We start from the raw sequence: 27,380 nt of genomic DNA on the forward strand, positions 1-27,380 counted from the left end.
GTCTGAAGATGTTTGTTGCCAGCATGTTTCACTTAATAGACCAATATGAATGACAGACAATACAAACAACCCACCAACGGAACGGAAGTAGCTTATAAATATTTTAATGTGTTATTTTGTCATAAATACACCATATATATTAGAAAAAAAAGCATCAGTCACAGGAGAAAACACGAGTTACAGTAGTTTTGTGCAAACAACACTTAAATTTAGATTTTTCACAAACTTTTGTTTAACCCCTTTAAACAAAAAAAACAAAAAATTATTTAAGAACTTTTGGCACTTTTCAAGTAGAACCAACTAAAATATTGTTCATTTAAGAAGATATCAAAGATATCATGAACTCCGAGCACTGGATATTCTGAAACTGAGGTAAAGACTGTAAAGAGATTTGAATTCCACATTTTCCCTCCGAGTCAAAAAGGTCCAATGTTTCCCCATAACGCCAACACAAGACCTTATGGGTGCATGTTTAGCTTTGTGCAAATAACGTTTAGCTAATAATACCTATTTTTAGCTATTTCAATTTTCAGGCTTGTCCTCTGCCAGCCAGCAGCAACTGGAAATTATTTAGCCCTTTAGCTTGTCCTAATTCTACTGTGGCCCTCGAAGCACAGCACATCATCCACAAAATAACGCACCAAATGTAGGCCGGTTGTGAAAGACGTTTGAAATAAAACTTCTATGCTGGTGTTACCTACTCTACTAGATACCTGAGAACACGAGACATGTGCTGTCTGAATGACCAGCTTCTGGTTGGTTATTAAACAAAATGCTAAGATTTAGGGACAAGATAAAAGTTTTGGTCAGGACTCAGGAACAAGCCTTCAGTGAACATTGAAAGTCTGAATATTTATCTAATAAAAAGTGCTTCTCTTTAACCTTTTGGAAAACCCAGGCCGGTTTGTGTTAAGCAAATCAAAACGAAAAAGACATAAATCTATCCCTCCTATCTGAATAGCATTGAAGCCACTAATTTAAGATTATCCTTGACATTAAAGTCAAAAATCTTTCCACCAAACTCTGTTTTATTCCTCTAACTTCAGCTCGATGAGCACAGCTGTGCGGGCCAGAGGGGGTTCAAGCCCACAATACCAGGAAGTGCCTCTAGAGGGCCTCACTAGAGTCGTCTGATTCTTAGCGTTCATCTATGACAAAACGTTTCTAAATCCATCAGCCAAAGTCTAAGACAAGAATTTTTCTTTGACTTGAGTTTTACACGGTGGCCCTCCAGTGCCTTCCTGTTACTCAGCAGACCCTTACTGGCCCTTTACACTAACATAGACAAACAATTCTTCTATCCTTTCACCAACACTGGTGCTTGGCTCTGCCTGGGGATGCCCCTGCTCTCTGCCAAGACTCTGCAGCGGCAGCCAAATATCTGTCACAGGAGAGAATCTGCTTCGCCTGAGGAATACTATCATCTGGCTCCAATTTAATTGATTTCACAGCATTAGAAAAATAGAATTTGCGAAGATAAATCACGTTTTTCCAATATGAAAAATAGATCGAACTCTAGCAATTTCTTTCTTTGTTGTTCCAGTTTGGTGAAAGGCATTTCTGTTAGCATAAATAGAAATTGATAAGACATCTTAACACATGCGGATAGTATGTGCTAAAAATGGCCGCTACTTCGAACTACACATTATATAAGTGTTTCGTAGCCCTGTACCCTTTAAGGACAGCTGCTGTGTAGAACCCGACTAATGGCAACAACACGAGCTAAATGAGCGTGTGTGTGTGAGCGCGGCACATCGGTGATTGCGTTTCAGCACTCGTGAAGTGACAGGTTACCTCTGAGGCTCTGTCACTTATTAGCGAGTAGTCGGATTCTCTTTGCTTTTCGGTTTAGCGCGGATCTACACCTCAGCAACGTCCTTTCAGAGTTTGTTCACAACAGGGCGGCCTTGAGTAAAACTGCACTTGCATACTGACAAAGTACAGAAGTGTCAAGAGACATAAAAGGCAAAGTTACTATATTATAAATCTCAAAAGGAACACTAAAAAAAAGCTCATAGCAACATTAGCACTATGTAGCTCATAAATCTCCACAGTAACTCTGACCAAAAAGTGAATATGGCTTGGTGAAAGAGCTGCTAACCATGTAGTGTATTAACACCGGTACAGTATATTGCAGCACAGAAGAGACCAGCAGTGTCCGAGTTTCTTTGGAAGTGCATCTCTCTGCTCTTTTAGTGGCGCCGTAATCGTTTAAAAAGCATTACTTTTAAGGCTTGTCTTAAAGACAAAAGGTCAAATGTGTGTGTAAACACATGTAAAAGACACTGCTGCTCTCCTGCTGTGAGTGATTAGTCAAAGTAAACATGCATAGAATGACACACACCCCAGGATAGAGCTAAAATATGACCGTAATACTGAACGGTACAGATCTAGTACAGTACAGGGGTGATATATGCACACTAATTCTGCTTCTGCCATGCCTTTGTACCAGCGCACACTCGGCAAGCAAAGGTTTAACACACCAAACCGATTCCTGGTGCTATACGAACCCAACATCAAATAGTCAACCTGTTTAAGAACACATTAGAACTCCTAATAATAAATCCTCCATCAACCCCTGATATCCTAACCCTCCCAAAATGGGGTGACTTGAAGCACCGCTGTGTCAGTTAATCGCTTCAGAATGGCTGAAAAGAGAAGTGCAGCACATGAGAGATCCTCAGCTCTGCTCTTCACAGCAGGGGTCGATAGATTGACAGAGGCTGACTGAGGGCAGGTGCAGTGCACCTGCCTTTCCAGATGCACACGGCTGGAAATGAGCCTTCTGTTTGATCACTTTCAGCCTCACTGACAAACTTCATTACGATTCAGCTCAATATGTCTGCTAGGCACTGGAATTACAGTAGAACAACCTTCACTGCAGGGTGCTTCACCACTACAGCATGCACGCTGCAAAGAGCGTAACGATCTGGAAATCCATTATATATGAGCTAATTTCTATTTCTTATACATCTAATTTCTGTTTAACTTTCATTTGGTAATACAGAGAAAATTTATTTTCTTAAGAGGATTGTTTTGACACATCTGTGAGCCCTTTACACAGACTTTCGCATTGCTGCTTTGCACAACAGCGTCTCAGCTTTCTCAGGGTGCTAGTATTATTTACTGTCATGGTATGCTGGGTAAAGGATCTCTCATTAGGCTGTGATATTTCTCCCTGACTGTGAGCTAAATCCTCCTCATCCCTCAACAGCAAATCCCTCATTCTAACTTGTGAAATGGACGGTTTTGTGTGGGTAATTGGATAGTGGACGTTAGTGATTGTAAAGTGACCCCCCTCCCTCTCCCCGGAAAATGAATTTGTCAGATGAGGGGATTAGGGGTCGAAGAGGTCAGCGTGTGGCTGCAGGTCCACCTCTCTGTTGAAGCGCTCAATCTCTTTATTGGCGTCGTGCACGTATTGATCAATGAACTGATCCATCACTGAATACACACATGTAAGGAATCAACATGTGATGGCAACACAACACACAGCATCACACGAACACATTAGTTCTGTCAAACACAGTAATATTCAATACTGTCGATATTCAATATTAGTTTTAATGCTGTCGATTACAGCTCACAATAATTTGAACTGATGCCTCAGTCTGTATAAATGCATTACAGTAATACGCTTAAAATGAAAGCTTAGCTGTGCAAATGCGCCATTTTTTCAAAACTTTAGCCTTCTTATCGGATAAAAATTATTATCTGTGGTTCTCGACAGCATGCTTCTATTGCAGTGTGTAGACATTAAAAAATAAAATAAAAGTTTGTGGTCAGTAAGATTTTTTACATTTTTCTCTTATGGGCTGCATCTATTTGATAAAAAATACAATAAAAAATATTGTACAATAAGTAAAATATTGTGAAATATTATTACATTACTCCATTCTTCAGAGTCACATGATTCTTCAGATATTATTTTAATATGCTGATTTCTTATTATTTGATGAATAGAAAGTTCAAAAGAATAGCATTTATTTGAAATATTTTTAAACATTATTATAAAGGTCCTTTTCAATTTTGACCAATTTAATGCATCCTTGCTGAATGTTTATTTATTTTTATTTTTAATGCCATGCCAGCTTCTGTGGCTATTTTCATGGCGAGAAAATGCATGGTAAAATAGGTGTATGGCTATTAGGTGTTTACAATTTATTTTTGTAAATTTCTTTTGCTAAAAACTCTAAAACTATCTGGTTTAACTTTGTTCAACTTTTCAAAAGAGATAACTGAATAAAATCTTACTGACCCTAAACTTTTGTACGGTAGAGTAACCAAGAAAATTTCACCACCATGAAATTGAAATTTTAACCTGTTTAACAAGTTACCAGAATTAAAAGATACGAGGATGGAAGTTTTGCTTTTCTCCAAAGAAACTGACAAAGTGATGACCGTTGTAGAAGTAACCAGAAGGGAGAGGATCCAGGTGCCTTTTCATCTAGAGACACATAAAATGAGTACTTAAGTATTTAAACCACCGAAGCAGCATCCGCTTTGGTGACGTACAAAGGCGTGCAAGTGTGTGTATACTCACATGAATGTATTTGATCTCCTGTGGAGTGAGCGTCCTCTGATTTTTCTTGATTTTCTTTAGCACTTTCTGTGAAACACAAACACACTGATATTTTCAGGCCCTAACCCTCGCATGGTTGCATAAAATCTCCATCTCTCTATATCTCTCTATAAATCTGCATTCACATCCACAAAACTCTGCCGAATTGGAGTGCCCGTAATTCATAAAATTTGTGTTTATTAAATATTTAGGGTTATATGATACTGCTACTAACGTGCTCTCAGCAAACATTTTACTGTTTGACCTCACACAAAACTAGGGCAGAAAATTTGATAGAAGGCTACAGATTCCACCTGGTCCAACCTATGAGAATTTACCTGTTTGGCACAATGCCGGAGCCAGTCTTTCAGCCCCTCCTGGGTGAGCCCCACTCCGTGAAACATTAGATAACAGTTGTTTGTTGTCCGCGGGCCATGGTGAGTCCCCTGATCGGGGGCAACGGTCACATTCCCACTGATAGAGTTACAGTTTACCTCCATCTGTCTGTCATTGTCTGCAGTGAAAACAGACACCAAATGCAGTCAGATACACACACGCACACACGCACACACACACTGAGTCCAACATGCTGCACACTAATTTATCAAACATGTCATCAGACGGAGCTATGTCTAGCATGGCGTGCCAACAGCCATCCATCCCATCAATCACTCCTCTGCAGTGTGGACTACAACTCTGCACTCTACAAACAAGCAAGGACTCAAACTTGAAAACAACTGAACACAATGCACTGAATGTTAAGAAAATGTTACAAAAACTTACAGGGATCTGAAAAAGAAAAAAATATATATCACACAACAAATCAAACGTAGGCACCAAAAAAAAAAAAAAAAAATTATATATTAATATTCAAAAGTTTCCATAACAAAACACAGATGATTAATGGGGATAAGTAGGCATCACAGATGGTGTTCGGACCATATGGGTCCTAAATGAACTACACTATCTAGCGTGCTGTAACTCAGGCACTATTAAATCACTCAGCTCTCTCCATTCTGTCAATCTGCCCACTCTCTCCATGCAACTACACCACAGATTCAAAGGAACAGAGGACAGTCACAAAAAAAACCCTCCAAAAAACGTGACCACAGGAAGAAACGACTGAGAAAAAAAAAGTGAGAATAGATGTGTGCAGGCCACATCACTTTGAGGATTCAGAGGTGAGAGTCCTACCGTGTGGCGTTACCCCACAGGCCCCCTGCCTACTACTTCTCATAGGAAAATCATACATTAACTACACAGACAAAACCAGAGCAAGAGACATCCTGGAATCAAACAATATATATTTATAAACAATCTTAGTTGATTCTTGACTATGTCACACTGTATTTCCCATAAAACAAATGCAGATCTAGCAGGAGATGATGAAAACAGATTGCCCTACCAGAGAACAGCACTTTCCCACTGATGTGATAGATGTTTCCTGTGAAAGGGCTAGGTTTGAGAGAGGACTTCAGAGCTGAGAAAAGAAACCGAGATGAGTAAAAAAAAATATTTTAAAGTGAATATGCCATTAAATGCACATTTTACATCTCTTTTCAATGTATTAATGTGCATTATGCGAGAATTCAGACCATCTCAAGAGATTCTGCTTGTAACTACAACTGACACAATTTACATTCTTAATCTTTACATAAATAAATAAATTTTGTGCAAAATGAAAATTTGAGGATTTTATCCAGACCACCTTAAAATGCTGTGTGAATAATTTAGGAAATAATAAAATAAATATTTTACTTATTATTCTTTATGTCATTCTACTCTGTGCCAGTGATAATTTAGTATTATTTATATACTGTAGCATTATATAATATATTGAATTAGCTGCTATTTTTAACATTTCAGTTTTCATTTAAATTTTTGTTTATGTTTTAATAATGTTGTTCATGTTTTAGTAATGTTTACTGTATATGCTTTTGCTTTTTGTAGTATACGTTTACTCTATAGTTTTTGCTTATGTTTTTTTTATATATTTCTATTTAAGTTTTAGTAGTAGTAATTTAATTCAAATAAGTAATTTAATCTATTTCAGTTAGTTGCTAAGGCAATCAATTTCCAATTTTCGTTTATTTTTATTTTTAATCGAACATTTATATTTTATTTTATTTCAGTTTCATTTCAATTAATGAAAACAATTTCAGTGGTCTTTTTTTAGTTAATAACAACAGTGCTCTGTGCAATATTTATTTACAAAGGAAATCAAACATATTGTATTTAGGTGTGATTCAATTAAGGTATGTATGTGTATTAAGTTACAGTACAAGTTTAATGAACAAAAAAGACAATTAAATTGCTAATTATTTGTCATACAAATAATCAACAAACCAGAATGTCATGATTGTGACAGTCTTATTGATGATGATATATGCACACACAAAAAGATGCTTACCTTTGCAGCGCTGCAGAAATAACGCTCTCTCTAATGGACGACTGAACTCAATACGATGCTGAGAAATAGACAATGTTCCACTTCCAGACACAAAACGTCCCTCCCACCTGAAACAATACACAGTATAGTCCAGTATAGTTAAACATCCACTTGTATGTACACACATATACTAAGAAGAGGAGAGAACGAGACTATTACCAGCCAGGATACAGAAGGTATCGTGCATTGATCATATGAGACTGTGAGAAACTGCTGACATCCAGAATAAGACGTATATCTTCAGTCCTACAATACAAAAAAACATTAAAAATTACCATTACATTTAAGTGAGAGTGTATGTCAGAGGAATTATCATTGTACAAACCTTCGAACCACCCCTTTTTCTGCTAAGATAAATGCAGTTCTGGGATTGGCTGCACGAATCAGCTGCTGCATGTGTTTGAAAAGCGGGTGCTTCTGCTCAGTAGTCAAACCCGTGAAGACAACATTGCTGACAACACCTAAAACAGAAACTCATATAAGGAATCATATAACAGACGTTTTATCCAAAACCACTTACAGTGCACTTATTACAGGGGCAATTCCCCTTAAGTGCTGAGGTTAAATGAGGCTGCTTTAATTAAGGGCACATTGGTGATGCCTCACTGTCTTCAAACATTACAGTACAGCTTGATTGATATTTTTCATATCAGACGAAAATGATCAGGGATGTTGTTAAAAATAACGCTTGTTTCTAATCATGGGATTCTTCAGAGGAATATGCAGACATACGCAGTTTTCACACCGTCGGGCCAAACCATTCTCTTCGCTTAACCATTCCATTCCGTGCTGTTCAGGGCCAGCCGGCACGAATATGGTTTCATTTTCCACTGTGGGGCTGATAACAGAGCTCTTTGGAATGTAATACAAATGTGTCAGTTATTGCTTGGTAACACAAGAGTTTACAAATGATATGAGATGTAAATAGGGACTGCGTTATGGAGATTCATTTTATTAATTTTAAAATTTTATTAATTTGTGTTTACGTAGCTCAAATAGCATGCTTAGCCAGCTACAGATAAACTGGTAGCCAGGCAACAGACAAGTGACAAATCCTGAGCTGCTAAGTCACTAAACGCATTCTACCAGCATGGTTCTGGTACGAGAACGGTTTCTAATCATGCCATACCAGGCTCAAGTGGAAATACAACTGGAACCGTTCCTTACCATTCTTAGAACCGTTTGGCCTGATGAAGGAAAAACGGCTATAGAAAGTTGCATTGTTTATTTGTAAATGTGCCCAGGCAGTCTCATTTTAATCTTTCAAGTTTTTTATAATAGGTTTCATAGTACAAAGAACATTTTATCTCTAAAGATCCAAGAAAAATTTTCTTCCACATGATATGACCCCACACCAGAAACAGATCTGATCATCTGTTCTATAACATGCACAAATACTCTCACCACATTGATAGAAACTCACCCTGACTGCACTGTTCCAGGAGTTTGGGGAAGAGAAGCCTGTGAAGAGCAGTTTCAGAGAGCTTAAGGCATGACATCAACCAACGGAAATTACAGTGTGTTAACAGGCCCTTTAGTGACTTGTATTATAATTGCATAATGACATATAATTCTTATTACAGCATTTACAATATGAATGTGGAAATACTCTTGCCTGTGTTTGATGAAGGATGTGAGTGGGTGGACACAGGCTGAGACGGCACCCACTGTCACTTGGCTGTGAACCTGTGGGTCTGGATGAGCCGTGATTGCCTGGATTACATCCAGCACATCAGTGTACCTACAACACATAACCACACAAACTCATGTCATAAAAACAATGATCAGTTAATTTAATTGTTTTTCAATACATAGTGAGCGACTTAAATAAATGTGATCTTCAATGCGCACATCAAAAGGTTCTGAGCCAGTGCTCATGTCTATCTTACCCTGGTATAAGCAGCAGAACTCTGGATGAGTTCAGATCTGTGTCCCTCTGTTTGGCCAGAAGACTGCTCAGGAACCGCTGAAGGTGTGATGCACTGAAATCCTCAGAGCCCTCCAGAGAAGGGCAAAACACCTCCCACCTAACAATCAAACAGTACTCAGTTTAAGAGAATAAAGATAGTAATTTGTGCACCATGATCTAAAATACTTTCCACTGAATTCAGAAAGTCACAATTTCCAACCTTCTACTTAAAGAGTGCAGCAGAACACAAAGTACAAACTGCAATTAGGTTTGAAACATCTTCCATTGGTAGTACAGCAAAACATATTAAAGTCATAAATATCGCTCACTAGGAATCTCCCACATCCATACATAAATATGTATCCATATAATACATAAATGTATTAGTATAGTTATAATGATAGTTCATGGCATCTTGATTGATCTCTCACCTGGTGCTATTTTGATTCACTTCCATCAAAAAATCACACAGATTCTTCTTATGACTGCCCGGCAAGCCTGAAATGATAGTGAGGACCACCTACACACACAAACACATTTATCTATTATTATTCATATGGTCTGTTTCCTCCAGCATGACCTGTCGGTTAGATTATGTATGACTGTGTTCCGTGTATACAAATGCACTTCACCTTTTTGTTGGATTCAGGTATGGTGTTTTCAGGCACGGTGTCTGAAAACACAGTAGACAAGTGGTCGCTACAGACAGACTCTTCTCCCATGCTACTGCTGATGGCAAAATGCTGTAGAAACCTGAACACCAATGTACATAAGAAAAGCAACAAACTTAACGTAAATCAATAAGAAAAAAAATAAAAGAAAATAAAAAATAAAAATTGACATTCTGCCACATCATTCCTGGATAGTACAAGGTCTATTTGTGTACATGTTTGTGTGTGTGTGTGTGTGTGTGTGTTACCTGTCCTGCTCTGGCAGCTGTGGATAAGCAGTCTTCAGAACAGCTCTGTGGCTGTTTGCCGCTGGAGAATGTGTTTCATGAAGCTTAAAAAGCCTGAAGTACCTGAGAGGAAACACGTCATCGGATACCATCATATGCTACATCATGATACCTCTGGGCTCAAGCACAAAATATGATCTTAACAAATCAGGCCCTATGCTGTTGGCTGAGCTAATGCAGAATGAAGTGTTATCTCACATGCTCTTGTGCTCAGGGCTCAGCTGATCATGGAGGACATGCTGCACTCTCAGTCCAGAGTCTGACTTATGCCAAGCTGGCAGGACCTGCAAATCATATCACGACTCATTTACAACCAAACACTAAACAGAATACAACAACTCTGCAGGATGACAGAAACCTAAATGTTCCACCTGCATATGTATGTGTGTGTGAGCACCTGTGAATAGAAGCGTTTGTAGCTCTTGGTTCTGGGAAGTACAGCGATGGCCAGAGAGAGCTCAGTGCTGTGTAAAGAGAATGGAAGGTGTCGAAGCAGAGAGGTCTGATACTCTATGAACAGCACTGAAATATCAGACAGAGAGCCCTGTGAGGGAAAAAAACATTATATACATTTAGTCAATATAAACATCACTGATAATATATGCATATCGTTCAAAAGTAGAAAATTTATGTTTTTGATTAGTCTCTTATTCTTACAAAGGCTACATTATTTTTTTTTGATAAAAAAATACAATGAAGACAATAGAATTATGAAATGTTATTGCAATCTAAAATAGCTGTTTTCTATTTTAATATATTTTAAAATGTAATTTATTCCTGTGATGGTAAAGCTGAAAATTGAAATAGAAATTGTAAATGTCACTTTTGATCAAGTTGCATCCTTCTGACCCCATATATCATGAATGAGAACATTGCTCACCCCATCATAGAGTTTAATTGTGTTGATGTGACTCATAGAAAGTGTGATGGAGCCATAATGTGGATGTACAAACAGGATACCCTCAGAGAAAAACACCAGCTTCCCTACAAGACAATAAAAACATTACAAAAGCATTATTGCCTGTTCACAAGGACTACTTGAATCGATGACCTTCCAATAGAGGTGAAATCTGACCTTCCTCCGGTGTAGAGAGCAGGCTGTTGGAGAACATGTAGGCAGAGTCTCTCACTGTAAGAGGAATGCCCAAACACGTACCATCCACTTCCTGTTTTTACACACACAGATATTAAAGCATATACAGGAGTTAGAACAGCATGAGGGAGGAGCTTCAATGTTTTGCAAAACCACTGCATTGTGAAACTTCACCTTCAGCAGATGCTGAGCCTGTTCAGACATTCGCACATCAGCCTCATCTACCTATAACACACAGAAGTTAATTAATAAATTAACTCAGCATTTAATCAAAAATTATCTCTGCACATGTAGAGAGAGAAAATGAGTGCACTATACCAGCCAGCAGACATAGCGAGGAACTGAGGAGGTGAGCACAGTGAAACAGCTATCAGAGGAAAGGGCGCCATCTGCAGAAGAAGAGATGCCTTGCAGTCACAAGTCCAGTTTTTCAGCACTTAAAGGAACATGACGATTTTTTGGGACTTTAGCTTATTCACTGTATCCCCCAGAGTTAGATAAGTCCATACACACCCTTTTCATCTCCGTGCATGCCGTAACTCTGTCTGAAGCACTCACCGCTAGTTGGAGTAAATCACTCCACAGAAGTAGCAGTGCTTCGCCTTCTGAGAATAATTTCCCAGTATGTATACGGTTAGAAGATGGCGGTGTCTCGTGTGACCTTGTTATTTGTACACGCTGTGACTCTACAAATCACAGCATGTAAATAGGAAAATGTTGGCGTTATTTTGTCACTTATTGGGAGCAGTATGCTAGCTGGAGCCATTTACCTCCAGTCTTTGTGCTAAGCTAGGCTAGCGGTGGGTGCATCAGACAGAGTTACGGCATACACTGAGATGAAAAGGGTATGTATGGACTTATCTAACTCTGGGGGATACGGTGAATAAGCTAAAGTCCCAAAAAGTCGGAGTGTTCCTTTAAAAGGTTAGTTGGTGTACCATTTTTAATGGTAGTGCTGACTGATGAATTTGCACATGGTTTGTCTTAAAGTAGATTAAAAACACCACATAGACATACAAACAACATTCACCAAAGGGGGTCTTTAACTGAATAGTCACTAAATGGATTCTTACCTCTCTGCTGAATGTAAACACTGGACTCTAGAAAGGATTCAGAGAAAACTATTGATCCTAGGTTTCCTCCACACTGGGGATCTGGGATATCATACACCATCATGGATGCCTGTGAAGAAGTCAGACATTTTTTGTCAGCTGTACAATGAAAATATTTAGTCAGCTGTACAATGAAAAGCTGCAGCTGGGCTTGAAAAGTTTTTACTCACAGTTTTTACCAGAAAGCGACTGTCTTCATCACTGAGGGGAATGATTCTGTGTAAACGAAGATTGTTTATCTTTTATATCAGTTATGAAAAACGAAATAAACCAATTGAAAGAACAGAAAATGTAAAGTGTATAATACAGTGTAACATGTGAAGGGAATAGCTGTGTGTGTATAGAAACTCACGTTCCCTCATTATTGACAGCCTGTATGCTAAACACAGCTTTGGACCTAAATTAAGTAGACAAAGTATATTCTCAATTCACAATGCAAGCAGAAAATTCTCACATTACATCACTTTTAGTAACCAGTGTCTTATAGCGAAGGCCCACAAGTGATCTGAATGCTCAGAACCCCAGAGAAAGTTAAGCAAATTTGAATGCCAATTGAACGCCAGATTTGAACGCCAACTGGAACGTCTGGCAGTTCTACACATTCTCTTGTGTTCCCCTAGTGTTTTTAAGAAAATTTTGGATAATTTGATCATACTTCACCTTCTGATAAGAAAATAGTGCTCTCAGCTGTTTAACAAATTTGATAATGTTTAAATCCAATCATAGTATTCATTGCTAAACCAGCTCAGAAAATGCAGCAAAAAATAAATAAATAAAGTCTCCTCAGATTTCTTCTGGGCCTTTTTATAGCCACAGAGTGTGATTTCTGTGTGAGTTGCATACCTGAGAGCTCCCTTGTACTGAATCAACCCAAAATTGTCCAAGGCCAGCTGAAACGTTTGTTCTGCTACATCCTTTGCCTTGAAAAAATATGTGTACATCATTTACTATAATAATAACCTGAGCAATATTTCTATACCCATAATGATGGCATCATAAATTGACTGTAATAAAGGCCCATTCACACCAAGAATGAAAACTATAACGATAGCTATTTTAGCATCCACACAACCAGAAAACTGCAGCATGTGCTATAAAGTAGGAACGAATTTGATTGGCTGTTAATGTTTTTTATCATTATTATATGAATTCTCTCTGAAAGTAGTTCCAGCAATAATTCAACAATATCATTCCTCCGTGTCATTAGTGTTATAGTTGTGGCATGGACTCCACTGTTCTCGTAAGGTGCGATCACATTTACAGTTGTTCAGCGAATTTTCATGGGTAAAATCCAGTCATCCTAATAGGAATCCATGCGATGTGGAATTTCTTGAGGGTGAAAGATTTCCCCACGCAGACTTTGCAGGGTTCGTTAAAGTTCGTCACACACTCACTTTTTGACTGACAGAAAGCTGCTTGGTTTGAAAATGACTTCTGTGTGAGCTGTGCTTCATGCATTGCTACACTTGACAATGAACAATGAACAATGTACCTTTTTTGCCGCAAAATTTCACTAATGCGACCGCACCTTTGGAGTTTTTAAAACTTTATGGTTATAGTTATCGGAAGGCTATATTCCTGAAAAATTTACCCACATTCAAAGATTGCTCTTCCATCTTAAGCTACCTTTTTATTTTATTGTTAAATAAAATTTACTTTTAATGTAAATCCTACATTAATGTTCGTCACAGTTCTGAGAGTGTAATTTTACCTTTCTATCACTGGAGTTGATAGAGAAACATTTGATTCCTGCCAGTACAGACTGAACCGCAGCTGAGTAGATATGTGAAAGCAGCCTGTAACACAACAGGTCTAAATTTAGTAGCAATCCATTGATCAAAACACGGTACAAAGCACGATTGGAGAACTTACTGGAGATCTGTGCTCTTCTGCTGGGTTTTGTCATTTCCTGTTGGATTAACAAAACCAGCAAACATCACACAGTGCAGGGAAATTGAAAATGATTTCATTAAAGACATCCTCCAGAGGTACACTTACCCAAGTATGGGACATGTGTGCTTCCAAAGAAATAGGTTCGAGCGCAGGCTAGTGGCCCTTTAGGAGCCACACATTGCAGCAGCTATGAGAGAGATAAGATATCAAATTGTTGTATGAATAAAAATACATAAAGGAAGGAAAGGAATTCATGTAAGTTGAGGGCCGAGTCATCATGCCGCTGTGTGGCGCTGTCTCACCATGTGTTTTGCAACACCCCCAGCAGGGCTTGTGTTGCGGATATGGTGGCCTTCAGAGGGAAAGGTGAAACAGTAGTTCTCCAGATCTTCCTTAGTAGAGTGACTCCCAAACAAAACGAATGGCTGCCTGCTTTTACTGCAGTACAAACAATGTAAAATGCATCATATGCCTTACAAAGAAATAATTCCTCCAGAACGTCTTGGAAATAAGAGGTACTGTATCATATGGAAATACCTCTTGTCTGTGATATTGCTGGAAATAAGACCATGTGAATAATATGTTCTGAAAGGCTGAAAGACACAGAAAATGAGATTAGGCATCAGACAATGAATCATAACCAACACATTATTTTCAGTGACTGTTACAGCCACATGAAATGGCTAAAAACCAGACGGGAGCCCTAAATTTGAGTTTGTAGACATTTGTGGAAACTACAATGCCTAAATAGCTATTTGACATTTGGTTAACCATTCTTTTTCCAGCTCATGCAACCTATGTGACTTCACCTGAAAGTAAATAAACCAACTCTAATATTTAATTTTGACTTTAAATTGTTGCAAAATTATGGTAGTGATAATATTACAAACAGTACCTCTGCAACTTGGGCCTCTGACAGCTCCTGCATGGACAGTGCACTCTCAATTTCCATACTGGAGAACACACAGCTCCACTGTCTTTCGAACAGCTGAAGGTCCTGTGAGAGAATATCACACCCACTCTTGTATAAGAAAAAAATGGATGCGCTGGCATGTGAAAGGTAAACAATCATGCTTCCATCTATGCAAGTGTTTTACCTCATTGAGAAGGCAGTCTAGAGACACTGGGTCCAATCTGCTGTAGATTTGCCAGAGTCTCTGACTTACATCTGTGAGCTACAAGATGCAAGACAAACAATTTTGTTGAAGGACATAATAACAAAAGCTGTCTTAGTTTATATGCCTTTACTCTAGTATCAATCATATTATATAATATACAACCATTATATATTATACAATGTATATACTACCCATAAAGTCATGTATAAGTAACAGAGTAGAAATACGAAACCTTATATTTCATGGTGAAAAACCCTCCAGCCCCGATTCCTTCCAAGGCAAATGCCTGAATGATGGGCCATTTCTCCAACATAAACATGTCAAACTTCTGAACTTGGTCTATGGAGTATATGTATCAACCATAAATATGATGGGCAAAAGTACAATACTTTTTCAATACCTACATCGGTGTATCACATGCTTACCATGTGAACTGTAGGGGATTCCAATACAATGGCAGTCTTGAACCATGGACACAAAACTTGAGATCTTAAATTCCTCTGCAACCTCTTCATCCTCATACTAAGAGATAAACAGCAAAATAGGTGAAAAAAACAACTAATAGGTGATCTGAGATAAATGAACCAGTGGATGAATAGGAGTGTGTGACAGACAGTCAACATTGGAAATATATGATCAGATATTTGATTGTTTAAATGCTATTTCCCCTCTTTATTTACATTTAAATGTCTTTCTCACTTAAAATTAATATTTAAGAACACTAATAACGGTTAAATGTAATCTCTAGCAAATCTCACTATATATATATATATATATATTTATTTTATCATTTAAATGTGTACATGTGTGTTTTTATATTTAGACAAAATAGTATAGAATTTTGAATATCTGCCACAACATGAAAAAAAAAAAAAGTTCAGCCTATGGAGAGTATGCGCGTGACGTCACCGTCGGCTAGAGTAACTGCGGTTAGGCCCACTTAAAAAGACTGAGCGGCAGCATTTGTTTTCAGCGTGAATGCTGCGAAAAATACACAAAACACACCTAAAACGGGAAAAGCTTTGTGACTGACTGTACAACTAGATTCAACAAGAAATCTGAGGTATATTTTTTACAGACTGCCGAAAGCTACAGAAAAGAGAATATGTTGAATTTAGGGATAAAATCATACCCTATATATTGTATTGTTATACATTGTATTGACAACTCGTCAATATTTACCATCTTATATTCTGCATAATTGGACGTTTTTAAATAAACACTGATAAAAAACTATACAAGTTTTAAGGCTGGACGATATGACGATAGTTTAAACTAATAATCGTTTGTTTTACTCGGGTTTTCACAGTTTCCCCTATTAAATCCAGTCACGCAGCAGGCTCTTTTTCCACTCAGTCTGGATGAGGGGGACGTGTTCTGGCGGCAAAGTGACGTCAATGCATACCCTCTTATTCTTCCAGCTCAAATTGTAATATAGGTGCATCCCTAGTAAAGATGTGGAGATTATGAAAAGCAGTGCAGTAGAGTAGATCATTACCTCTGTCTCAGTCAGACAATGGAGGTGCAGATTCCTCCAGTGAGATACATAGGGAAGCAAGTACCCATAATTCACTGGGTTGCAGTACAGATGGACACACTCTGTCTTAATAAGGATGATCACATCTAGGAAAAAGCAATCATACAACAGCACAAAATCAAAAAGATGTACAACAAAAATGTGCTCATTCCTAGTACCAAGAATGACTGACTGCAATTAAATAGCTTATTAGTGAATATTAATGGATGAGAGGTTGTGTACCATCCAACACTTCCTCTGGGAAGTCCTCTGGGATCTGATCCATGTCAAAATGGTTGTGTTTATACAAGCCACAGAAAAGGTAGCTGGCCAGCTCGCTGCAGCCTTCATTGTAGCGGCTGTCAATACCTGAAAAATCAAACACAAACACAGCATATTACTTACAGGTGGCTCACTGGAGCAAGCCATCTCCACCTGTCTCTTTGGAGTAAAGATTAGGCTACATGAGTGAAAGAGCACAGGTGATATTTATTAATTAACTCACCCAGGGAGCAAAGGATGCCATCTGGAGCTGTTTTAACATCATCCCTTAGCAGAACCTGGACCTGCCGTAAGCGGGAGCAGCTGCAAAAGAGCATTGCATTACAGTCACCGAACATGGTTCAGGAAATAACGAAACCCTATACAAAACAATATAATACTGCATTACTCAAAATAGGAAGGACGGACTCCTTATAGGACTCATTATTAGTCAGAAAATCTGAAAAATCATTATTTATTCACCCTCATGTCCGTCCAAACCTTTATACAGCTCTTTTCCACATAAGGACATAAAAGTAATTTATATGACTCACTCATCCACTAGAAGCCATGTGATTTATTTGTGAGGAACAGACAGAATTTTATGTCATTATTAACTGATAATCTCTTTATACAAGAGCCATTGCTTTCATTAAAGATTCTTATACTACAAGGCTGTTGAAATCTTGAATCTGATTGGTTGATGGACGTTCTAAGGTGTGCAATTATTTTCAGAGAAAAGCACAGCTAAAGTAATTCCAGGCAGGCCTTGACCGCATTACAGTTCCATATCACTTAGCCAAATGATTTCAGTTATTTCAAAGGTCCTTACACAACAGCAAAAGAACCAAAACCCACAACGACAAATGACCAAGCAAATAATAATTATAGTAAATAGGGTAAAAACGACATTATTTCCATGTTTTTTTGCCATAAAATTACGTTTTATTATGTATATGGCATATGCATGTATTATTTATTATGGAAGAGCACACAGTTTATTTTTCTAATAATTCAATGGCCCGTCATCAATTATTCCTTACTTTAAAAATTTATAACGTCAAACACCACTGGTTACATAAGTGATAGGTGCTTCTGAAACATATTTATTTCGAATCAGTGGTTCACATGTGTATCAAACCCATGTGAATTCAGAAAACATAAAAAAAAAAAAAAAACGCAGCTGGATGACATTTATCTGGTGAACTCATAAACGAGTGTCTAAAAGTTTAATTAATTCAATCAATTTTTAATATGTGTATAATACAAAAAGGATAATTATAGTTAATTGTTTCCAACTGGCCTAGTTTGCCACGGTCTGCCTAAGAACCCACAAAACAAGCACTATTCATTAATAAAATATTTAATGGTATTTAATTATTTGTAGATTATATTTAATAGATTACACTTTCAAAAAACATTTGCAATTGGTTTGTGAAAGGAGTCATTGAGTGGTCACTATAAACTTTTCTTGTTTGCAGAGAGATTATTCAAATTGTTTATGGAAATATGTCTGAACTACAAACTAACAGCATAGGATGTTGGATCAACAATATGAATATAGAATTTTAATATTTGGGTGAATTACTCCCTTTAACATGATCAAGTATGGTGCTGAGAATCCAAACCCAAATCCACCATATACACCATCACAACTGTACACTATTCAGCATATTTGTTTTTAGATATGTCTATTCAAAACCAAATGTGCAGCTAAAATGGATTTAGGGACACGTAATTTTGAGGGAAATTAACGTAACGTTAACTTAGATAAGTTATATTTCGACAATGAATTCAAATATCAATGGTTCTACTGAATGTATCATGTAACGTTAACTTAATGACCGAATGAAGAAAGAATCGATTTGACGTTTGATATCAAGACATAGCAAAATCCATATCTTTGGGGTCATATTTAACCAAAACCCAGGCGAACGGATGTTTACAGTTTTCCTGTGCTGTCACCATCTTGGAAACGGAAGAAGTGTCTCTCAGAGGATCACAAATCAAGCGAGAATAATGACTTCACGCTGAGGGGTGGGCGGGGGCGCTCGACACTTAGCTCAACGACAACTAGGCCTATCTACTAGCTAATTACATTTTTATTGAATAACTGGTCATTTTAGCATCTTGCTATACTGAAGCTTTCTTTTGACACGATATATTTAAATGATTGTGGCGCGCGCGGACGGTTGGCCTGCAATCCTCAGCAACCGTCATTTTTAAAATAAAAACATTGTGCCTATAATATAACCGGCACTAAAATAAACGACGGAAAACAATAATTACCTTACGGAAGCGGTCATTACAGGAGATTTGTTTTTCCTTATAGCAGCCATGTTCGTTGTTTGGTATTTAGAATTGATATTTGTCACTATTTCTATTGCTGTTAGTCTCCATAGTAAGAATACGACTCAGTCACTGTAGGAGAGAACAACAGACTTGAGCGCATAGGAACCGCGCATACCATTTCTTCAAGGAGGGGGGGATTCGTCATTTTCAGCTTTGTACAGTGTTACAGTACAGACAATATGCCGTCCCGTGATTGAAATATCAACATTCTTTGTGATAATTATTTATCAGTTTGTCATAAGAATTGTTTTTTAACACAATTATTGCAAAATTAAAACAATAGAAAGACACTGTTGCCGCCTCCTCCGCTGAGGTCAAAGGAAGAAATATTATCAGTGTCTCATGCAATCCTCGAGCAACGTTATTCTTTTTTTATGTGAATAAAAAAATCATTAAACAACAATAATCTTTTAAGTTATTAAAACGGATTTACATATGTGTATAATAATATCAGAAATTATATTACTAAAGGAACATGATTCAATAGGCCTAATTCAAATAGAAGTTTTTTTTTGTATTTTGTTTTTTATATTAGTTATGTTTAATGTTTGTTTTGTTTTATTGTCTTCGAATTGTAATGCTACGTTTGTGTTGTGTGACATAGCTGTTGAAACAGGCTATAGCCTACTACTGTTATCATGGGGATTCTTGCCATGTTTTTGTTTTGTTTTTTCAATATGTCCTGTGAGAAAGTTTTAGAAATGTCTTAAGCCTTTATTTTTTATCCACAACATAGATGAATTCTGGGGCTGGAAAATGAAGAACACATTTCGCAACATTATCACAAAATTATCAAGCCTACTCATTTGTGTAGGTCTGAGAGCTGCAAAAATATAAAAAACAGGAACTTCGGTAGATGGCTTTGTGCATGATAAGACTTGAGATAAAGACCAGGCAGGCAGTTTGTTGAATTTCCCTTAAACACACACAAAACTCCTGCCAAAAATAAGAAAACAAAGACACACTCATTCATTTTCCAGTTTATCAGAGTACCATGGCAAGCACAGGCACTTTAGATTATATAAATCTCTTGAGACTGTGTCAGGACCACGGTAAAGAAAATACCCTATACTGTAGATGGATGCTGAACAGACTCTAGTGAACCTTTGCTTTTACTGTAATTCACTGGAAAGAAAACACCTTTACGAACTCTCCCACAATGTTTTTCTTGACTTGTTTGAACTTGACTACTGCTCCAGAAAACATGAACACAGACCCTGGAAAGCACTCCAGTACTTGACCCTGAGGAATTGACTTCCTTTCTGTTACTGCTATCTATCTGATTTTCCTGTTATTGGCTAAGCATCACAACTAGCTAACACAGTTAACTTGCCAACCATGGAAGCAGCTGTAGGCTACATGATAAACTATAGTCTAACTTGCTGAAATGAGCAAGCATTGCTTCCTTCATGACTCACAAATCCTATTCTTTGGGAAAAGCATGACATGCATAGTACAATTTTAAAAACATACATTTGGATGGCAAATGTCTTCTGTTTTGCTAATATGTAGTATGTCTACTGTTTTGATATATTTAGATATTTATTTTTTATTTAATTTATTTATAAAGCACATTAACAACTGCACATTCAGACCAAAGTGCAGCACAATCGACATACAAACACATAACATACAATAAAACAAAAAAAACAAGATGAACCAACTGGTAAGGGTGTGACTTACCCTACACAAACCCTACTTCTTAAAAGCTACTGAGAAGGTAGCGGACAAATTACCTGTTTACACTGTACATTTTTGGGACTGATAACTAAACCATAGCAACAGTGACCAAAGTAATATCAAAGATGGCAATGTCCATAAAACTGAAAAGTCTTGTCACTTTTTTGACACGACAAGTTAATCGGTCTAGCTTAAAATGTTCCCAGCGTTACTCGTCGTAATTGCATTTTTACTAGTAAGAATTCAATTAGAGAGCTTTACAATTCAAATCTTCATTAACCGACAGAAGCTTGTAAACACACTAGATGAATGCCTTTAACTGTTGCACTGGTATCTCATGCATTGCATGGCATTTGAGTCGTGCAAAGAAAACACAAAACTGACGGGAGCCTTTCCAGTGAAGAACAGTGACTGGATTTAGAACGATGGCACACACAAAACCCCTCAGCAGAGCGGCTTTCTCACGTGACTATAATTGTCCGGTAACGGTTCCGTTCACACAGCGCTGTTTTTCCGAGAATGCCGTTGAGTCCTGAAAATTTACAGGTGTGAATTCGGTTATAGATTGTGGTTGTCACACCCATAAATAACCGCACTGTGTGTGAACGTAACCGTATACGGAGTCAAATACAGGACTTACAACTGTAGCCTACTTTCTAAACAAAACAATTTTAGCAAAACACTTCTGAACGTGAGAAGAAAGACATGTGTACCATCATTGAGTAAGTACTGGTGTTTAATTTCTGTGTTTAATTCAGATAAACAAGATTCTTGTTGTTGGCCTATTTCCAGAGGACTGGACACACTCTACTCTCACAGCATGGGACATGTTACAAAATGAGGTAAATGTATCAGGCTGCAAAAAAAAAAAGAAAAAAAAAAAAGAGTAGGCTATAACTGAACCCAAAAGAAATACATGAGAAAATACATTCAGTTCTTCTGAAATATTAACCCTGCAGGCTTTTTCGTTTCAAAGTGTTTGGAAAGGAAAGGAGGGAAGAGAGGCAAATGTCCTAATGAGCAGCTAAGGCAGTAATGTTCCTTGTCATCCTGCCAAAGTAAGCTAAAGTGGTTATCAAGAATTTTTCAAGAAGTCTTCCAAAACTCTTCCTTGACTATTACTTACTCCTCTTCGTTTTTAGTGGGATATGAGGCAACAACAATTTCCTTCCACTTAACTCGATGCAGCGTGCTGTGCCTTGCCCATGTCAGACCCATCTCGTTCAATTCTGCCATCACTGAGCTAAGCTTCTCCATGTTGTTTTAGGTCACCCTTGTTTTCCTCTGCTGGTGGTGTCCATCTCAGGGCAGTCTTTGGGTTTTGGCCCTGGTCCATTCTGATAACATGTCCAGATACACTGGAACATGTTGGGTGGGCATGTGGACAAGAGATTACAGAGAATGTTATCCTTTTCATCCATTGTCACCACAATAGAAATCTATTGAAAATAAAGAATATAAATTGGTAAGTGGCCAACGGCCTTAACGACCTGCTGGAAATGGTTTGCGTGTGTCAGAACGGATATTGCACACAAAACAATGGAAATTTCCTGAACTTTGTTAATTATAACCAGGTCAAGGAGGTGTTATCTGGCTTCTAAATGCCTGCACCTCATACAGTGTGGAGGTTTTGCAACACCAAAAACTGAAAAATAACCTCCTCAAAAGACCAGACATGGACTGTTTCAGTTAGAGATAACAGATATTGCAACACAGATGTGTGTTGAGTGGTCTGTTTAACGTACTGATTGGGGAAAGATTCCGTTAGCTCCAGCCGTTGGGTGGCATGTCGTTTGTAAATAATATTAACAATTGTGTTTCATAACTCAGATTTAATGATGCATTCAAAAAGTCTTACATAACACAATGAGCAGTTTATCATTGCAACATACTACAAACAAATCCACAAAAGTTTAACATCATGCCGTTGAACTGTCAGAATATGTGGAAATTCTTTTTTTATCAGTCGTACAGAAGACCACCACTCTTATCAGCTAGTAAAGCATTTAATTGCAAATTAATTAATAAATAAAATAAAACTCTACTTACTACTCTACTTCCTCCTAAAATTATTTCTTAAAAATGCTTTTAAAAACAGTTTTGGTTTGTGATTGTCAAAGTAAAAGGGCTATGAAGAGATATATTTTTAATGTATAATATAATACACTGACGAACGACAACATTAAAACCACTGATATGTGAAGCGAATAACATTGCTTTTATTGTTAAAAAAGCACCTGTCAAGGGATGGGATATATTAAACAGCAAGTAGACAGTCAGTTCTTGAATTTCATTTTGGAAACAGGAAAAATGGGCAAGAAAAACTATCCGAGTGACTTTGACAAGGGCCAAAAAAGGTGCTAGGAAGGTGAACCGGTGAACTGGCATTAGGGTCATTGGTGCCAAAGGATCATTTATGCACATGGGGAGTAAAGGACTAGCACATCTGGTCCAATCACAAAAGAGCTCTAGCTCAAAATACAAAAAAATGGAATGCTGCTCATGATAGAAAGGTGTCAGAACACACATTGCAGTTGTTGCGTGTGGAGCTGCATAGCCGCAAAATGATCAGAGTGCCCATGACCCCTGTCCACAGCATCAGAACTGGATCATCGGGTTGCCTGGTCTGATGATGATGAATCATTTTCTTTTAGATCAGGGAGATGGCCGAGGTACATGTATGTTGTTTATCTGGGGAACAGATGCAGGATGCACTATGGGAAGGAGGCAGGATGGCGGAGGCGGTGTTATGCTCTGGGCAATATTCTGCTCAAAACCTGCTCAAAATCCTGGCATTTATGTGGATATTACTTTGACATGTACCACCTACCAAAAGATTGTTGCAGACCACGTAAACCCCTTCATGGCAATGGTGCTCCCTGATGATAGTGGCCTCATTCAGTGGGATAATACACCTTGCCACACTGCAAAAATTGTTCAGGAATGGTTTGAGGAACATGACAGAGTTCAGTGTTTTGCCTTGGCCTTCTAAGTCCCCAGATTTCAATTCAATTGATCATCATGTCTGGGATGTGCTAGACCAACAAATTCCCCAAATGAAGGCCCCACCTCACAACTTGCAGACTTAAAGGAATAGTTCAATTAAAAATGAAAATTATGTCATATTTACTCACCCTCAAGTTGTTTCAAACCTGTATTAATTTCTTTCTTCTGCTGAACAAAAAAATAAGATATTTCTAAGAATGTCGGTAACCAAACAGTTGATGGACCCCATTGACTTCCATAGTATTTATTTTTCCTACTAAGTCAAGTCAGAATTTTCATTTTTAAGTGAACTATTTCTTTAAAGGACCACAGGGCATTCAGAGGTCTTGTGGAGTCCATGCCTTGATGCATCACAGCTGTTTTGGCAGCACTAAGGAGACCTACACGATAGTATAGGCAGATGGTTTTAATGCTGTGGCTGATCAGAGGATAATTTAATATAATATACAGTAATATAATATAATATAATATAATATTCTTTCAATAGAAAGCATTTTCTTTGGCATATTTCATATAGCAGAATGAAATTGATGTTGAATTGAAGTTGTCTATTTCCATGCATTTCTTCACTATTGTGTCCCTGCTGAAAAATCCAGCATTGCTTATCACCAACACAAGGTATGTTTTGCATGCTGGGACCATCTAGACCAGCACTATACCAGCTCTAACCAGCATGGACCAACATGGAATTCATGCTGGCTTATTTCAGCACTTTCTTACTTCACACTGAATTGTTTAATAGTGGTGTTGATGACATTTTAAGGATGTAAACCTTTTATTTAAACAACAACAAACATAATCGTGACTATAGATTCAGGTAGGTGTAGAAAAGTTTTTATTAATGTAGCAATACATGAGATATACAGGACATACAGGTATGAAATAATAGGTTACATATATGCAAAGGATTCCACAGCTTTTTTTACTCAGCGATTGTACTGTCAATCCACTTGGTGTAGTGGGAGATGATCGTGTAGAGTCCAGGCTTTTTGCTGGAGCCACATTTCTTCCCTCCATTAGAGGTTATCCCCACAACAACATCCTTGTATAAGAGAGGACCTCCGGAGTCACCCTATTAGAGAGAAAGTCAGCGGAAGTGAGAGAGGTCATATATTCGAGTTTGTTTCCACCTATAGCAGTCATGCAGTACTTTATGAACCACTGCAGTAAAACTTACATCACAGGTGTCCTTTCGTCTTTCTGCAGCACAGAGCATGTTTCTGGTGAACTTCAATCCATAGTAGTCACCGCGGCCACATTCACTTCGGTCCTTGACCGTGATACTGAGTTCCTGCAATTTGTCTGGTCGTCCTCCCAGGTTGTTCAAAGAGCCCCATCCAGCTGTTTCCACAACATCAGACTGCTTGGGATCGGCTTCTTCTTCACGTTGGAATTTCACTGATTTCACTGCATAGCTCTCAGTGATAGGCTTTTCCAGCTGTCAAAAACAAAATCATTCTATGTAATTGACAGTCTGCTGTAGAAAACTGATCTCTACACATACTGTCACAGGAACATGTTGTACTTAGTGAAATCATGTTCACCACACGCATACACAGACTGTTTTTCAGCTACATGATTGGATCACAGTATGTACCTTGAGCAGGGCAATATCATTGTCATAGTTGCTTATACTGAAATCAGGATGGTTGTAGACTGTAGTGTCATAGGTTTGTTTAGTGTCCTTAGCATCAGATAGGGAGTGAGCACCCAACACAGCTTTAACACCGGATGCCCTCCTGCAACAAACAGGACATTTATCATTTTGCAACTTCGTATTTCTGCAACTTCAAAACAAAATCAAAACAAACCCTCTGAACAAATCACAGTGATTTGGGACTGAAATTATTTCATTTTTTGCATCGCTGTCGCACAGCTCACTGGTGTCTTTATGTTACATACCCGTTCTGAAAGCAGTGTGCTGCACTCATGATCCACTGACTGGAGATCAGAAAGCCACCGCACTCATGTTTTCCATTCCACTGAAGTGAAGCCATGTACGGACGAGAGTGCGCATCAGCCTCTTTTCCTCCTGTAATGCATTCACCTGCAAATAACACAATCATTTAAACCGTATAACATGAGGAAAACCTCATTAATCAAACTAAATAAATTTATTCCCCATGCTTAAATGTAGAAATGCACAACAAAAATGCATATCCTGCAGCATAAATAGACAAAGAATAGTGAAATTGAATATTACTCACCAGTTTGAGAAGCTGCAAAGAGCAGCGCAGAGACAAATAAAAGTCTATTCATAGTGAACGATTGTTGTCTGTATACTTCTAAGACTGAAGACCACTGAGTGTGGGCTGAGCTTTATATACTGCCCAAACGGGAGAGAGGCAGAGAGGGTGTGTGGGAGTGTTGTTCTCTTTGCATTCTTTTCTTAATCGCCCATCAGACAAGAGAAAACAGGAATATATCTTCAGGCCATAAATCTAAATCTACTTTGTGTCTGTTTCACTTTTCCTTTCCCGCAAATTTTTCCTTTCCTGTAATCATGTCTTTTGTTATTTTCTAAGTGAAGAGGACATAAATGTTTGTACAGAGTGCAATAAATCAATAATCCGAAAAACTTTTTTCCACTATAAAAAAACTTTTGTGCATCTGGAATTGTGTATAAAAAACATTTTGTGCATCCATTCCATGGATGTTAAAGGTTCTTCAAGGAACCTTTCTTTTCAAGAGTGTACTGTGACCATGTCATTTTAAAATAAATAATCTATATTATACCCTCTGGTGCTCTTCAGGTGTCGGTCAAAAATGACAGATTTTTATTTTTATTTCAATGATTTTAATGTACTATATTTTATTTTGATAATGTTTTTATTAAATATTTAGATATTATTAGGGGATTTTATGGTACTTAATTATATTTATGCTATATTTATAATTCATTTATTCACTTTTTTGAGCATAGACCCAAAACTAAATTTCCAACTTAAACTGTCGTAAATCTTGAATGCTTTAGACTAGAGCAAAGACTTAAGATCTCTTTTCAAAGACGACACTTGGCAGATTATTGCTGAAGTTATAATATTTTTAAAAAGTTTTAAAAAGTGAATTTAAAAAAAGTTTATGTTTATTGTTAAGAAAAATGCACAAAAATACTTTTTACCAGTATTTAAAAATACCGACAAGTTTCGCGTGCTCTCCATTTTGCACCATTGATCTATGTGAAATGTGGAGCAAAAGTGAGTTGTGCATCTGTAGAGGCAGTGGGAGGCAGTCAGTTGATTTGCACCAAAAATACCTTCATAATGAATCGCTTAATTTCTTCATTTGTAAGTCACTTTGAACAACTGTGTGCTAAATGAATACATGCAAATATAGTGTAATAATGACCATGCATTAAGTACCAGGGACGTGCAGAGAGTTCCTCAGGAGCAGGGGCTCAAATGTAAAAAAGGGACATATATAAGTACGGCCAAAAGTTTGGACATGAAAGAAGCCCTTTATGCTCATCAAG

General features: G+C 37.7%; 2 protein-coding genes across 2 annotated transcripts; both read right to left on the bottom strand.

Moving 5' to 3' along the window:
• Positions 1 to 88: 88 nt before the first annotated feature.
• Positions 89 to 19,313, bottom strand: dnaaf9 (dynein axonemal assembly factor 9). The gene is made up of 37 exons (XM_084093783.1): positions 19,160 to 19,313; positions 17,115 to 17,194; positions 16,853 to 16,978; positions 16,592 to 16,716; positions 15,519 to 15,615; positions 15,326 to 15,432; positions 15,073 to 15,150; positions 14,871 to 14,972; positions 14,513 to 14,568; positions 14,278 to 14,413; positions 14,081 to 14,162; positions 13,955 to 13,991; positions 13,794 to 13,878; positions 12,926 to 13,002; positions 12,435 to 12,479; positions 12,253 to 12,298; positions 12,044 to 12,152; positions 11,289 to 11,359; positions 11,145 to 11,195; positions 10,953 to 11,043; positions 10,758 to 10,861; positions 10,275 to 10,421; positions 10,076 to 10,161; positions 9,839 to 9,940; positions 9,552 to 9,672; positions 9,351 to 9,439; positions 8,900 to 9,037; positions 8,626 to 8,751; positions 8,434 to 8,471; positions 7,336 to 7,471; positions 7,170 to 7,256; positions 6,972 to 7,078; positions 5,967 to 6,041; positions 4,900 to 5,075; positions 4,544 to 4,609; positions 4,354 to 4,447; positions 89 to 3,444 (listed from the first exon to the last, which is right to left on the bottom strand). The coding sequence occupies exons 1-37, from the start codon at positions 19,207 to 19,209 to the stop codon at positions 3,338 to 3,340; spliced, it is 3,450 nt and encodes a 1,149-aa protein (XP_083949909.1). The 5' UTR covers positions 19,210 to 19,313; the 3' UTR covers positions 89 to 3,337.
• Positions 19,314 to 24,726: 5,413 nt separating this feature from the next.
• cfd (complement factor D (adipsin)) lies at positions 24,727 to 26,303 on the bottom strand. The gene is made up of 5 exons (XM_084092190.1): positions 26,116 to 26,303; positions 25,811 to 25,955; positions 25,506 to 25,647; positions 25,086 to 25,346; positions 24,727 to 24,980 (listed from the first exon to the last, which is right to left on the bottom strand). The coding sequence occupies exons 1-5, from the start codon at positions 26,165 to 26,167 to the stop codon at positions 24,831 to 24,833; spliced, it is 750 nt and encodes a 249-aa protein (XP_083948316.1). The 5' UTR covers positions 26,168 to 26,303; the 3' UTR covers positions 24,727 to 24,830.
• Positions 26,304 to 27,380: the final 1,077 nt, after the last annotated feature.

The sequence above is a fragment of the Abramis brama genome (genome assembly GCF_963993115.1).
Source record: "Abramis brama genome assembly, chromosome: 19".
Lineage (NCBI taxonomy): Eukaryota > Metazoa > Chordata > Actinopteri > Cypriniformes > Leuciscidae > Abramis > Abramis brama.

Coding starts and splice junctions, on each gene's coding strand:
- dnaaf9 (XM_084093783.1), bottom strand. CDS start 19,209: ATGGCTGCTATAAGGAAAAACAAATCTCCTGTAATGACCGCTTCCGTA. Junction 15,433..15,518: donor AATCCCCTACAGTTCACATG/GTAAGCATGTGA, acceptor TATACTCCATAG/ACCAAGTTCAGAAGTTTGAC. Junction 14,163..14,277: donor GGGGTGTTGCAAAACACATG/GTGAGACAGCGC, acceptor TCTCTCTCATAG/CTGCTGCAATGTGTGGCTCC.
- cfd (XM_084092190.1), bottom strand. CDS start 26,167: ATGAATAGACTTTTATTTGTCTCTGCGCTGCTCTTTGCAGCTTCTCAA. Junction 25,956..26,115: donor CTTTGCAGCTTCTCAAACTG/GTGAGTAATATT, acceptor TGTTATTTGCAG/GTGAATGCATTACAGGAGGA. Junction 25,347..25,505: donor ATGATATTGCCCTGCTCAAG/GTACATACTGTG, acceptor TGTTTTTGACAG/CTGGAAAAGCCTATCACTGA.